This window comes from Elgaria multicarinata, chromosome 9 (genome assembly GCF_023053635.1).
Source record: "Elgaria multicarinata webbii isolate HBS135686 ecotype San Diego chromosome 9, rElgMul1.1.pri, whole genome shotgun sequence".
NCBI lineage: Eukaryota > Metazoa > Chordata > Lepidosauria > Squamata > Anguidae > Elgaria > Elgaria multicarinata.
In genome coordinates, this window is record NC_086179.1 from 20,444,175 (window position 1) to 20,459,075 (window position 14,901).

At 44.0% G+C, this 14,901-nt stretch overlaps 1 protein-coding gene across 1 annotated transcript in view; it reads right to left on the reverse strand.

The window, feature by feature from the left end:
* Positions 1–202: 202 nt before the first annotated feature.
* WNT5B (Wnt family member 5B) overlaps positions 203–14,901 on the reverse strand; it is a 28,942-nt gene continuing 14,243 nt past the window's right edge. The window contains exons 4-5 of the mRNA XM_063134901.1: positions 11,371–11,663; positions 203–743 (exon numbers count right to left, since the gene is read on the reverse strand). Coding sequence (XP_062990971.1) covers positions 285–743; positions 11,371–11,663 — 752 coding nt within the window. The 3' untranslated portion in view covers positions 203–284. The remainder of the gene's footprint in view (positions 744–11,370; positions 11,664–14,901) is intronic.

Below are 14,901 nucleotides of genomic sequence, written 5' to 3' on the forward strand. Positions count from 1 at the left end.
TTATCCTGGCTGCATTGTGTCAAGATCGCCAGCATACGCATTCCCTCCCCCTCATATGGCGCTCCCCAATTAAATAATTTTTAAAAAGGAGCGGCCCAACCAGCCAGCTGTTCTAACGGAAACATTTTAGATCCCCGCCCCCAAAAGTCTCTTAAATAAGCTTCTTTAATTATTATTATCATCATCATCATCAACAACAACATCACCATCTATTTTTTATACAAATATATAAAATATATTTATATAGATTTATATAATATAGAATTCTAGCTCTCGCAGGCCTTTCATTTACAGACATACTGATCGACAATCTCTGTGCACTTTTTACACTTGACGTAACAGCACCAGTGGAATTTGCAGTGGCAGCGTTCCACCTGCACGCTCTTGAACTGGTCGTAGCCCCGGCCACAGCACATCAGCTCGCAGCCGTCCATGCCCTCCGAGGTCTTATTACACAGCCGGCCCTGGGTGCCCAGCGAGCCCGTGGTCTCGTTGCGCAGGCAGTAGTCAGGGCTGGGATCGACGTAGACCAGATCCTCCGGAGTCGGCGGATTAAAGCGGTTGTTCACCATCTCCAGCTTGCCCTTGCGACTGATCCTCATGGCGGCGGCGCTGTCGTACTTCTCTTTGAGGAGGTCGCCCACTTTACGGAAGTCGGCCAGCTGCAGCCAACAGGTCTTGAGGCTGCAGGAACCAGAGACACCGTGGCACTTGCAGGAAACGTCAGCCAGTTTATACACTGCCTAGGGAAGGGAAAGGCGAAGGTGGGATCAGACGACGGTTTCATCAGCATCAAAATCTGGCATAACCAGTTAACAATGCACTCTTACACATTGTTCACTCAGAAGCATGTCCCACTGTTTTTAATGGGTGAACAGGCATAGGATTTGCAGCTTACATCCATTTGCTGCAGTTTTTAAAATAAAAATAATTAGGTTTATATGTTATCCCACCCTTCCGCCAAGGGGCGCAGGGCAGCATACGTAGTTCCCCGCCACCACACTTAATCTTCACAACAATCTGATAAGATAGGTTTTATTTATTTATATTTTACTATTCTTCTTTACTGTACTTCTATGGCCACCATATAACTTCTGCTCTCCAGGTGGTTCTGTTGATGGTGAGAGAGGATTTCTAGCCCAAGACCATCTATTGAACATCATGGCTCAGTGGAGATAGGAACCTTCACGTTCCCTGTCCTGATCTGTCATTCTGAGTATTACATGCTATGCTGGCTCTCTGTCCATTCTCTGCTACCTGGTAGATTTCAACACGGTCTTATCCCAGGGAGTCAAAGAAACTCAGTGTATACATTCTTATTCCATCTCATCCTCACTATGTCACTGTGAGGTGGGAGAGGCTGAAGAGGCTTACCCAAAGGCCTCCGGTGAGCTTAATGCGTCAAGTATCCCATCTACTAATAAGTAGTGGAGGCTGGTGGCTCCAATGTCAGTGGGGCAGTGAATCTGCTCCAGGTTTCAGACAGAACCAGTCAGAACTCTAAGAGAGCTATCCAAGGTGCAAAGCAAGCCTCCACTGCTAAGAAGCAAAGCATTTTCCTGGGGAATCTGTACTGCAGTACAAAGACTGGCCAGCTTAATAACATAAGAGCCCTGCTGGATCAGACCAAGGGTCCATCTAGTCCAGCACTCTGTTCACACAGTGGCCAACCAGCTGTTGATCTGGAACCCACAAGCATTAGCACTTTCCCACCCATGCTCTCCAGCAGCTGATGTACACCGCTTTACTGGGCGACTCTTCTACTTTTTACTGTTAGAATGGCTTGGAGGTGATTATATCTGGAGCAGAGGTAGCAGAAAGGTGAGGACCTTTTCAGACAAGATTTCCACTTCTCAGGGAACGTGTCATTTTGGCCCACTTGTTTTGACAGATTCAGCCACTTCCCGTGTTGATTCCAGGTTTTGGTTGGGCCTTTAGCCAAGATACCCTGAGTGAACCTACCTCCTAGCCACTGTCACGACTGTTATTCACTTGCCCCCTTTCCCTCTGGGTCCAATCCAAGCTGTTGCCCAGAAAGAAGAGAGCTGGCCAGTGGAGGCTTCTCCTCCTTTTCCTTGCTCTTATCTCCACCTGCTTGGAGATGGCAGGTGAACAGGCAGCAACAACAAGGAGGAGGCGCTGTAGCAGGGCCAAGGGGCTCTGATGGTCATCAATGGACTCCCAGCTACATTGCTGGGTACATTGGCAGGTACCCAGCAATGCCGAGCCCTAGCACTGATCCTGCAACCAGTACCCCTTGTTCTGAGAACTGCATTTCTTCAGCACTCACAGTCCAAGGTTTCAAGATTACACTGTCTTTCCACAGCTTTTTTTCTCCTAGTGGAACTCTGATAATGAATGAAATTCCCACTAGGAGTAAAACAGTGTGGATGGGAGGTAGTACATGTGGGGAATGTGAACAAAGGAAAGGTTTGGCACCCTTGCTGCACACGTTTTTATAGGAAATTGGCAGAACTCGGATTGGGTCATGCCACCTTCATGTCTAATTTAGTTTTGGGGGTGTAATTGTATAGTTACAATCAACAAGTGCGTGGATGCAGCAACTATTTGCCTCTTGTTCGCCACCTGGTGGTCAATCATTTGTCTACACTCATTTTCCCATTGTTGCTTTTTTCAGGTCTTGCAAAGAATATCAGCTTATGAATTTTGTTAACAGTGGCTACAGAATGCCAGTCGAGCAACAGCTTCAGATTCTATCCAAGACTGAAATATGTTTTTGAATATTTGAGAAGAAGTTTGAATCAACATACTTGGACTGAATATTTGAAAGTAAGTGCTGCAAGTTAGAAGCCCAAGACCAAAACCTTCTGTTGAAAATGTGGGTTTCATTCAGTTCAAGTGATCTAAGCAAGGAAGATATTTATTCCTCTGTTGTATCTTTTTCATACATTACATTTTTAGTGTAATTTAAAGAACAACAATATGTGTCTAAACATGTAATATTTGAATGAGACAAATATATGTTTGGAAACATATGCGTGAGATGGGTACACTAATCAAAGATCCAGAACTGGCTGCAGCTCCCTGTCAAGTGTGCACTCAATGCAAGCTCAGTTTTGTTGCTACATAAGAGAGATTTTGTACATATGAAGTCATCCTGAGAATAAATACAACTTTCAACACCGATAAAAACACGCACACCCAAACGGATCAAGCCAGAACGTTTCCTTATATTAAATGCATTTCCATACACATCCGTGATAATTACGCACACTAGGCTTGAAAATAACGAGTTTCTTTACCTCCTGTCATGAGTTGAAGAAAAAAAATCTGTCCAGGTAATTAGGCATGAAAGGTTTTGCAAACTGGAAGGGCCTTGATGCTTTCCCTCCAAGCTGTTGGAATGTGCAACGAATTATTAAATGGTATAGAGCAGAGAGTGCAGGAACACAGAGCTGGCAGCCAAATTCAGCTCTCTAGAGATCTCAATCTGGCCCTCTGGAGTTCCCAGAAGGCTGCAGCTCCTACCTCTCAACCACCAATTGTTTTGGGGCTTCCCAGCTTTTGTGCAGTATTTCCCCATTGTAAGAGTTTGAAGGATTAGCCTCGTGTGGCACAGAGCGGTAAAGCAGCAGTTTCTGCAGCTGAAACTCTCCCCACGGCCTGAGTTCAATCCCAGCGGAAACTGGTTTCAGGCAGCCGGCTCGGGTCGACTCAGCCTTCCATCCTCCCGAGGTCGGTAAAATGAGTATCCAGCTAGCTGGGGGAAAGGTAATCACGGCCGGGGAAGGCAAGGGCAAACCACCTTGCTATAAGGCCTGCCAAGAAAACGTCAGCGAAAGCTGGCGTCCCTCCAAGAGTCAGTAATGACTCAGTGCTTGCACGAGAGGTTCCTTTCCTTCCTTCAAGAGTTTGAAATGCCTCCCCCAAAGCTTAGTTACAGACAGAAAGATCTTTAAGTTTAAAATATGCTGGCATTTTTGCCCCCATCTCTTTTGCCTTTGGCCCTGCCCACCACTGGAATGTGGCCCCCAAGAACTTCTCCGAAATGGAATTTGGACCTTCTGCACCCCTGGTATAGGTGAAGCATGAATAGCCAAGCTAGTAGTCTGAAGGCACAGGGTATAGCAACCTTGCTGAAGCTAAGCAGGATTAGGTCTGGTCAGTACCTGGCTATATTAAAAGGGATAGCAGTGCATTAACAACAAATGACTTCCATGAGTATCTTCCTTATGAAATGGGAATAGCCATGAGTAGGGACATTTGGCTAAGAGACTCCAGAGGAAGCTAAGGCATCTGGGCCTGGAAAATAATCAGTGCCTCGTTGGGATCCCACTGAAATCCTTCATATCCCACCTTGATCTCCATTGTGAAAGGAAGGCAAGATAGAAACTGTGTGTGTGTGTGTGTGTGTGTGTGTGTTTGTAGATGGAGAAAACAATCCTATGGCCTCTAGACAGCATCTGGGGGACATAGGATATTTTGGATTCCTTGATCCAAGGCCAGAAACAGGGGAGAAGAATGGAGGCGCAGGGATCTACAGCCGTCCCCAGCATCCCTCCTGGAAGCCTCTGCTAGATGGGCAAAAATACCTGTCTAGCTAAAATGCAGAGTGCATTGGATATTTGTAATCCTCCGAGTTTGAAGGGTTATGAGTATCCAAGATGGATCGGATAGGACTGTATGCTACAACATTTCCAAGGAATAACACAAGATACAAGAATTAGTATCAACGTTACACCATTCTAATACAAAAACTACAAAATGTGTTTAAAAAATTCAGCTCGACTGCTTGGTGTTAAATGATACTTAAATCAGAGATGAAATATTCGTGGTAAGTTGCTGGATGCTTACTGTTTAAGAAAGTCCATTAGCCTCATGGTGGGCATACAACTTTTTCAAAAATCTGTGTTTCAATTTGGAATTCTTATGATTGCTTTTAAATAAAGAAACTGACATCAATCCAAATGTGAGCAAATGCCACGGAGGCTTTTTAAACCCACCTCAGGGAAGAGGAGAGCTGACTTGGCTATATTGAAACAATCTCTCTCTGGCAGAGTTACAGTCTGCTCCATTTAACTATGGTGTGATGTGTGGCTTAAATCCATCACGAACAGAATTGTGATAATGAGAACAGGCTTCAAATCCATTTGGAATGATAGGTGAATGGTGCGCATAAAACACTTGGGGCCCAATCCAACGTAGGGCTGGGTGGCTTGGAACTGGTAACGCACACACGAAAGAGGCACATCCAAAAATGGAGTGGCACTCTGGCTTTACAGGCATTCTGGGAAGCATTCTTTCTCTCTATAAAGAAATATACGATGTGCCCTGAAAATGAACCTTCTGGCTTTAAGAAAGCATTGGAACTTCTTTCTTTTCTCTTTTTTTTACTAGTAAATATTCTGCTGTTCTTTCTGGATTTTTCTTCTTCAATCCTGCAGCTCTGTCAGAGCCAGGAACCCCAAGCGTATTTTCCTCTTGCTTTTTTTAAATTCAGGGTATCATTTAAGCAAGCTCTCTCTCACGGCTTTGCCTTGGGACTTTTCTCCAGTGCCAGAGTAGATATAAAATAATGATAACATTCATTTCTAAGCATGCCTCAAGAAGTTGGTTCTTGCTTTTAAAGCCTTCAACAACTTAGAACCAAGATACCTTAAAGACTTCCTCCTTTGGCATGTGCCCCCCTGAATACTCAAGTCACCAGAGAACATTAGTTATTGGGCAGATTAAAAATGTAATAAATAAATAAATATCTGGGATCCTAGTAGCTGAGTTTTGACAGGAGTGGGCACTAAAGACAGGGCCTTTTCAGTTGTGGCACCTTTACTCTCGAATGACATTCTTAGCTCGTCTGGCTCCATCACTGTTCTCATTTTACTGCATGGTTCAGATGCATCTTTTTCAGAGGGCTTTGGGGGACTCTAGAAGACTGATACTGATTGTGGATTTTGTTTGTTGTTCATACTGCAGGGGGAGGGGTTGTCATCATTTAGATTTTCTTTTGTTGTTTGATATATTGCTTTTATTAAGCATTGTTAGCAGCCTTTGTTTTTATATATATATATATATATAAAGAAAGGGAAGATATAAATATTTTGACTGATTGAGTTTCTATAAGCATGTGCAGAGTGCCACTCCCTCACCACTGTGTCACAATAAACAGCCCATACATGTCTGAGATAAGGGTGAAGGGGTTCTGCACCAAAAAGCAAGGATGTCACTTCCAGGGAGGCTTGTGCCTGATGCCTCTTCCCTTTAACTGAAGGGGTTGGAAGCCTCAGTTGACCGATTTTGGTTATCAGCAAAAGAAAAAACCTCCCAGGCTCTTTTTCATATAAGCAAATTAAATGATGATCGCACCAACCCTTCATCCATCCTAAGCAACAATAGCACTCCTCACCACTAGATTGACAAACATATAATATTTTTAGTCAATGAAGAAATAAAATAATAACTAAAGTGCCAAGAAAAGAGCTGTAGTGAGAAGATGGGGAATTGATGGAAAGGGGATCCATCACACATGAATATAAACTAATCCGGCCCTTATTGCTTGAGCAAGTACAAAAGTCTTGCCCTATTAATGGGGGAAAATCTTTGGAGTGCGCCATCTATTAAAGGCATTTTACCCTTTTATGTTAAGATCCAGCATTTCATTAACCTATCATTCCACTGAGCAGGACACTAGAGAAGCTAACAATGACCCTCTTAGGTAGCAAAGCAGTTCTATGCATCCCAACCATATGGTGCTTAGGGAACACCCAAAGAGCAGATGGGTGCCCTAAGCACCAAATGAAAAACCACAACTAAGAGGCAAGTGAGATTTACGCTAGTTTCCATATTGTGTTCTATAAAAAAAAAATGTCATTGTATAGCTCACTGGCAGAATACACGTACAGGATAAGATCTGTCAACAATTATATTCTATATTCAAACAGACACTGTGTGATGAGATTTTTGGATGGATAAGTTTCAGTCACAAATAAAAAAATGAGTAACCTTTAAAATCTATAAGCTGTTTTCCATAAGAGCTTCTTGTGATATTGGGACCCTGACGACATAGGGCAGCCTTCCCCAACCTGGTGACCTCCAGACGTGTGGGGCATACCGGGAGTTGTAGGCCAGTACATCTGGAGAGCACCAGGTTGGAGAAGGGTGGCATAGGGTATTTAGAGGCCAACCTAGATGTGATGGTGTCAGATCATCTCTTTAAATGAGTGTCTGCTCCAATCATGCATAAAGCAGGGCCCAGAGGTCCAGTTCCAAAGAGTAAGGGCCCTTCTACACGCCGTACTGAAGGCGCATGCATGCGCCCCCAAAACGATAGTGTGTACTACAGCCAGAAGAGACGGAGGAGGAGGAGGCTGGGGAATCCGGGCACGTCCTTGCTGCCGCCGCCACCTCCCTGCCAGCCTCCTGCTGCCTGGGTAAGAGCGACCCGGGTCGGAGAGCTCGGCAGAGGTGGAAGCCGAGCTCTCCGACCCGGGTCGCTCTTACCCAGGCAGCAGGAGGCCGGCGGGGAGGCGGCGGCGGCAAGGACGCGCCCGGATTCCCCAGCCTCCTCCTCCTCCGTCTCTTCTGGCTGTAGTACACACTATCGTTTGGGGGTCGTACTTGGGGCGCATGCATGCGCCTTCAGTACGGCGTGTGGAAGGGCCCTAAGAGGATTCTTGTCCCTGTCCTAGCTAATTGGACCTAGCAATAATTTTAAACAATTCAGCTGCAGACTGAATTTAGACTCCCTCCAAGAGCTGCAGGACAACAAATACATTACTTAAGAAGTAAATTTGGCATGGCAGACATTGGCTCCTCAGTGAGACAGCTATATTGGGATTATGCCATGCTGCTAAATTACTTGGGGCAGTATCCAACTGTGTCATTCCATTAGTGCAAATGACATTGGACTTGTGGAAACTAGGTTCTGAACGATGAGCAAGAGAAGAATCCAACTAAAGCTGCATTCGTGCAAGTGCAGTTGCACAAGCGGTTGTGCATGATGTTTGTGCAAACCACTGGGCGACGGGTTGCGCATTCCACTTGTGCAACTGCTTGAGCACACGTAATGAGCAACCACTTGCACAACAGAAAGATTCAGCAGAGTTCTGCTGGTGCTGTTTGATTTTGCAGAATGACACCACTGGATACTGCCCTGGAATCCCAGTCCAACTGCATTCAATGGGGTTTTCTTCCAAATCATGTGTACAACTCTGTATGCCTATATTAAAAGGGATAGCAGTGCATTCACAACAAATGGCTTCCTTGTGTATTTTCCTTGTGAAATGGGAATAGCCATGAGTAGGGGCATTTGGCAAAGCTATGGACAAGTGTAAAAGACTCCAGAGTAAGCTAAGACATCTGTGCCTGGAAAATAGACCGTACATTGGCTCAGACGGCAAGTATTTGATTGTTGGATTTGTTTAAAATCTATCCTCTCCACCTGGAACTCCTGTCTTCTTCTTCCCTTGTAAGAAGTGGGATGTACAGGAAAATAATGGAGAATTCCTATGTGGTTAATTAAGAAAGCCTCCTCTCAGCTTCGCTTGGTACGGGGTGGAGTGACTGATGACGGAGGCCTGCTACATGTTGAATGGGTAAACAATGTTGCAGGGCGCCTCAGCCCAAGAACCAGGGTGGTGGGAAAGAAGGGGGAAATGGGGACCGAGTGAAGAAAGAGACAGATGGAAGGAAAGGGCAAGCTGAGATAACCGTCAAAGACAAACAAATAGGGGCAATAAAGCTAAACGTCAGGGTCCTGAAAAATTTGAGAGTGCAGTGGAGCAGTGATGGGGTCAGGACCGTGTCTAAAACTGAAGCAAACACAGTTCTGTTCCCACCGATTGACGGCTCTTCCTGAGAACCGGAGTTGGGCAGAATTCCCTGTCCTGAGGCGGCAGAGACACCAAAGAAGGGGGAAGGGAGATCTCTCTTGGGTGCCAAATACGACTCAAGAATGAAGGATGCCAATGGCAACAGATCTTGGTCCATGAACCAGAAGGAACCAAGACAGGCAAATCCACAAATACATTGACACAGGTAAGCAGAACACGCGTCTCCCTCTCTACTACTGGTAGGTGGGATGAGGCGGGATTTGAGCAAAACTCCGTCAATCTTTTCAAAATAAATTAATAAAAGGAACTGATAAAAATGGCTCAGGCAGTGATGTCAAGTTATTATGGAATGTGAGGGGTGAGGGTGAAAGGAGCATGGCTCATACTTTGGAGACAGAAGTTCAGTCTGTAGCACCTCTGCCTGAAAGGATCCCAGGCAGAAGAGGCAGTAAATATTGCCATCTGACAGCAGCAATACGCATAACTGGCAGACATGCGCTTGCTGAGGTAAGGAGCAATGCAGGAGCAAGTGGGGGTGGGGGTGGTCCTGCCATACAACTAGTTCCATCTTCAGACCCTGGGGAACTGATGCCAGTCCCAGCAGGCAGCACTGGGGCACATGGACGTTTGTCTCAATATAAGGCAGCAGACTCGTATCTACACGTGTTCTCCGTACCACCATATTCCACGCAGCGCTCACTATTGCAATGAACATGCTAGCTGGCAGGGGGAGAATCCGAGAATCCTATTGAGTACGCTAATATTATTGGTAATGTGCTAGAGGTCCCATATGCTAGTGCAACGCTATTTGCGTTAGCCCAATGACATTCTGTACTGGCGGAATGCTGTTTCTCTGCAACAGAACAACTTCTGTAAGAAAATATGTCATAAGAAAGGGTCCATCTAATCCAGCATTCTGTTCATGCAGTGGCCAACCAGTTGTTGACCAGGGACCCACAAGTAGGACACAAGTACAACAGCACCCTCCTGCCCGTGTTTCCCAGAAACTGGTGTATATAGGCATACTACCTCTGGTACTGAAGGTAGCATATAGCCATTAGGACTAGTAGCCCTTGATAGCCCTTTTTCTATACTGGCAGAGAGTTTAACTATACGCTGTGTGAAGAAGTACCTTTATCTGTCCTGAATCTCCCACCAATCAGCTTCATGGGATGACCCCCCGTTATAGTATTATGAGAGATGGCTAACCCTGGGTTCTAGTATTATGAGATGTCTGGAGCCTATAAAGCAACAACTGTGGAATTGGAAAAGGGGGGGATGGAAAACGGATATGCATATGTTTTGCACATATTCTCTTATTGTTACTCCCACCTCAAAGCAAAAGTGAAACCCTCTGAGGAAACAAGGCAGCTGAAACCAAGTATAAGTGCACTGCAGATACACACATACACCCATCATTCAACAGACCTGACCCCTCAGCTCTTCATATGTTACATTGCCTAGTCATACCACTCATAACATTTCCCAGGTGCCCTGATCCATCTGTGGTATTCACATGTTAACAGCCCTATGTCACAACAGAAATTCAACTGGTGACACCTTCATTTTCATGTCAAGAACAAAGCTTTGCCTGTTGGTTTTCTGCCTGCCATACAGCTGCTAAAAGAACAGGAACTCACAAAACAAGGGGACCAATGGTAAGTGTAGAATAATGGGCCTGTTCAAACAACACACTAAGCCATGGTTAGGCTGCCAACCCCTTTCCAGCAAATGGTTAGTGAGCATGTTTAAACCGTGGTTATGTAGCCAGCATGGTTAGGAATGGTTCACACGACATGCCAAGTCATGGTTCACATGACACACTAAGCCATAATGTTTAGCTCAAAATGCTTAACCACCGTGGCTTAGCATGTCATCTGAACATTCATACAATTATATGTGTGGGAAATGTATTGCTTTTTCCTTGATTTGGAAGTCACTCTGAGTACTTAACTGGGAATGGTCCCACAATGACTGGAAAAAGCAAAGGACATAACCTGGAAGGTGTCAGGTGTAGTTTAATTCCACTGAAATAAATGGGATTTGGATCCTGAAGTGTTAGGATCAAATCGTTGGTCTTAAATTGGCCTCTTTATTAATTCAACAATGCACTGCTTATAATCTAAACCTGAGGTCCCCAACATGGTGCTAATAGTCCCCAGTGTGCCTACAGATACCTTTTTTGGCTCCTGATTTCTATTCTATTTCTGAAGATTTTTTAAATTATTATTTTAAAACTGGGAGCCTGATGAACTTCAAAGGAAGGGGCTGCCCTCCAGTGCCCTCTTTATTTGGGTTCAGAAGAGTGGTTTTGTATTATGGAGCTCAGTCCTCACCTTTTTCATGTACTTAGGTTCTTGAGCAACTTATTTTTCTTTCATTTTCAGGAAAATGAATGTTTTGTGACCAGTTATTACCACCCTAACAGCCATTTTATGAATGGGCAAGCCCTCTCCATGGCAAGCATTCTGTGAGAGTGCCCATGACACTCTCTCGGCGTTTCAAATGTGCCCACCGACTGATAGAGTTTGGGGACTCCTGGTCTAAACTCCCAAAGGGAAAGTTTTAGCAATGATCTTACCCTGCGACCCGCCTCGTTGTTCTGTAGGTTCATGAGTGTGCGGGCCTGCTCCTCTGATCCCTTGGCATAGTTCCTCTCCCTCTCCCTGGCATCCACAAACTCCTTGGCAAATCGGTAGCCATAGTCCACATTGTCACCGCATCCACCCCATAGCCAGTCCCGAGGCAGGTCCTTTGGACGGGCTGTCCGGCTGCAGCCACAACTGGAGAGCTCCCCCTCGCGGCAGGCACGGCTGATGGCGTTTACCACCCCTGCGGCGCTGATGGCATAGGTGAATGCAGTCTCTCGGCTACCTGGCAAGAGAACAGGGAGATGATCAGAATACAAAAGAACTTAAGAAGAGGCATGCTGGATGAGACCAACGGCCCATCTAGTCCAGCATTCTGTTCACACAGTGGTGAACCAGCCACCCACAGGAAACCCATAAGCAGGACATGAGTGCAATAGCACCATAATTTTCATTTAATACAGACACTGAAGGTCTAGGAATCAATGCTGCAACACAAGCATTATGCATTGCTCACACATACTTTATTTCTCCATCCATCATGTCTCTAGAGTAGACTTCCCCAACCTGGTGCACTCCAGATGTGCTGGACTGTAACTCCCAGCATGCCTCAGCATGCATTGCTTGGAATTGTAGCCCAAATACATCTGGAGGGCACCAGGTTGGGGAGGGTTGCTCCAGAGGATTGTATTCCGTGTGGGAAAATCATATAATTCTTCTTGGTTCAGGAATTTCAGCGCATGTAGCTGTTCACTGTGAAACAGGGGCACTCTGGGAAGAGAAGCACCCACTGCTACTTTAATGTTCACACAAATGAAACAGTGCAGGCATCATGTCATTACCCACTTCAAAGAGAAGCCCATATTCTCTTCCTTCCTGGCTTTAACTCCTCCCTGAGGGTGGGATCAGAGATATGCTCATAGATTGCTGAACCAGCTTACTTTCTGTAGCCATGTTATCCTTGCCATGCAGTATTTCACATGTCTGCATACATCATCATGTAGTGCCCAGCAGAGACACCAATCTACCCCACAGCAGAGTTGTGGGTATTTTGTGGTGGCATTCTCTAGGCACATGGTGCTACGCACACTAGACTATTCAGAACCTCATAGACTATTCAGAATTTCAAGGATCTTAACTTCCTTAAAAAAAAGAGCAGCATTCAAACTACAAAACTGGAGAAATACTTGAACATTTTTGCTCTACATTCTAAGGAACCAGAAGGAGATATGAGTGAGAGCTCTCTGCCAGTGGTGAAATTCTTGACTTTCTCCCCCTATCTTTACACAAGTCTCCAAAAATGTCCCACACCTCAAGCCTCATGAAGATCCCAAAAATGCCTATTTCTAACCATTCCATTTTACATTTATAAGCTCTTCAAGCACAATGATTTATTCTTTCCTTTCTGAAATCATAATAAAATCCTGTTTCTTTCAAACCTTGTACTTGGTAAAACAGGAGGAGTAAACATGTATGTGACTGTAATCATGCACAATTACCTGGGAGTATGTCCCACTGAACACTGTGGGCCTTACATATGAGTAAACATGCATAGGTTTGGGTTATATGCCATCTTTGTATAGTTGGTTTTGGTCAAAGGTTTTTATTTATGTACAACAGGGAATTTGAAATATTTAAGCAGAAATTAGGGAACTGCATATGGCTATAAAATTAAATTTGTAGTGATTTAAGTTCAATTATGGTTTACAGCTGGACTGGGCAATTTGTTCAGCAACTAGAGCTTGCTGGAAACAGAAAGGCTGCAACAAATTCATAATTTGTAAATGCGCAATAAATACAATTTCCATAAAATGTACATTAGTGTGATGTGTGTATCTAAGCGCTGCTTGTTTATCTGTAACACTTCCTCTATAATGTTGTTTTTCCATTTCTGATGTGAAATTAAAATGGCAGTCAAAAATAGCAGGCACGTCCTGTCTTTGGGGATGCTAAAATCCAGCCTCCCATAACCGCAGCCCCATCTAGGAAGAGTTCATGGAAAGAAATTTGCTATGCACCACTCGGTAGCTGCTTAAATTAGCATTATTATTAAAACTATGCAGAGCAACAACTGATGCCTGAAAGACCAGATGAAGCAACATCAACAACTTTAGGTAACAAATACTGAAATATTTACAGTCCATTGAATGCAGTGTTTCACATTTAAGAGTTGCATTCCTTTTAAGTGTGGCATACAGCATCCTCAAACAGTTGTTAATTTGATATTCCTACTTTAAAAAAGATGAGCACTTCTGTAAACACCTATGACAGCAACTCTACATAAGGCACATATCTCTGACATACTCATTGAATCTTTCTAAACCCTAATATTGCAAACATTAAATGGTCAAAATCCTACTATAGCTCCTCAAATCATAAACTGGGCTGCAAACTAATAGAGAGTTGAAATCATAACATATGTGCTTCTAATATATGTTTTTAAAAGTTGGAAGTCGCCACAGTCATTCATGCTCTAGTTACTGCAAAGCTAGACTACTGTAGCATGCTCTACGTGGGGCTGCCCTTGGAAATCATTCAGAAACTTCAACTGGAGCAAAATACTGCTGTCATGTGGTTGGCTGGAATTAGATCAGCTTTCCCCAACATCTGCCTCTAGATGTTTTGGACTTCAACTCAGCCTCAGTCATCATGGTCAGGGATGCTGGGAATTGTGGTCCAAAAACATCTAGAGGGCACAAGGTTGGGGAAGGCTGAGGTAGATGTTCAGAACATATCACTTCCATCTTGTTCAATTTGCATTGGCTACCTCTGGTTGGTTGTTTCTGAACCACTTAAGAGGGTTTTTTAAAAAATATATTAAGCAGTATGTAAATATTATTAATAAATAAATAAATTCAAGATGTTGGTTTCGAATTTTAAAGCCCTAAATGGCTGGGGGCCTGGATACATAAAGACTTCCTTCTTCCATAGGTTCCTTCCTGCATGCTCCATTCAACATCTAAGGCCTGGATCCTAGGACCACCGCTGAATGAGACATGGCAGGCAGCCATTTTGTGGGATGTCCTCCTGAGGGAGGTTTACCAAGTTCCAGTTTTCTTAGACTTTGAGGTTTTAGCGCTATTACCTCCATGATTGATGTTGTTTTGTTGTATTTTATTTTATTACTATGTAATTTTATATTGTATTTATTTTTATAGACCCTTTGAATACACCTTGTAATAAAGAATAGGATATCAGTTACTAAATAATATTGTAATAAAAATCCAAGCTATGTGTACCGTAACTACAACCATGATGGCTAGAAACATTTCCTTGAAAGAAATGACACCGAAGGTACTTAGGATGCTAAAAAGATTAGTATAAACATTCACCCAGCTGAGGATCCTCTCTGGAGAAAGACGAAAAACAAGGCAAAGAACCAGGAGGGAAAATACATGAACTGGGGGGGGGGGGGGGGGAATACACTTACCAAAAAAAAAAAAAAAATCTACAAAAACACTGCTGTTTAATGTTAATAGCTGAAATATTTAAATGTTTTCAATTGTGAGTCTTTTTGTCATGAT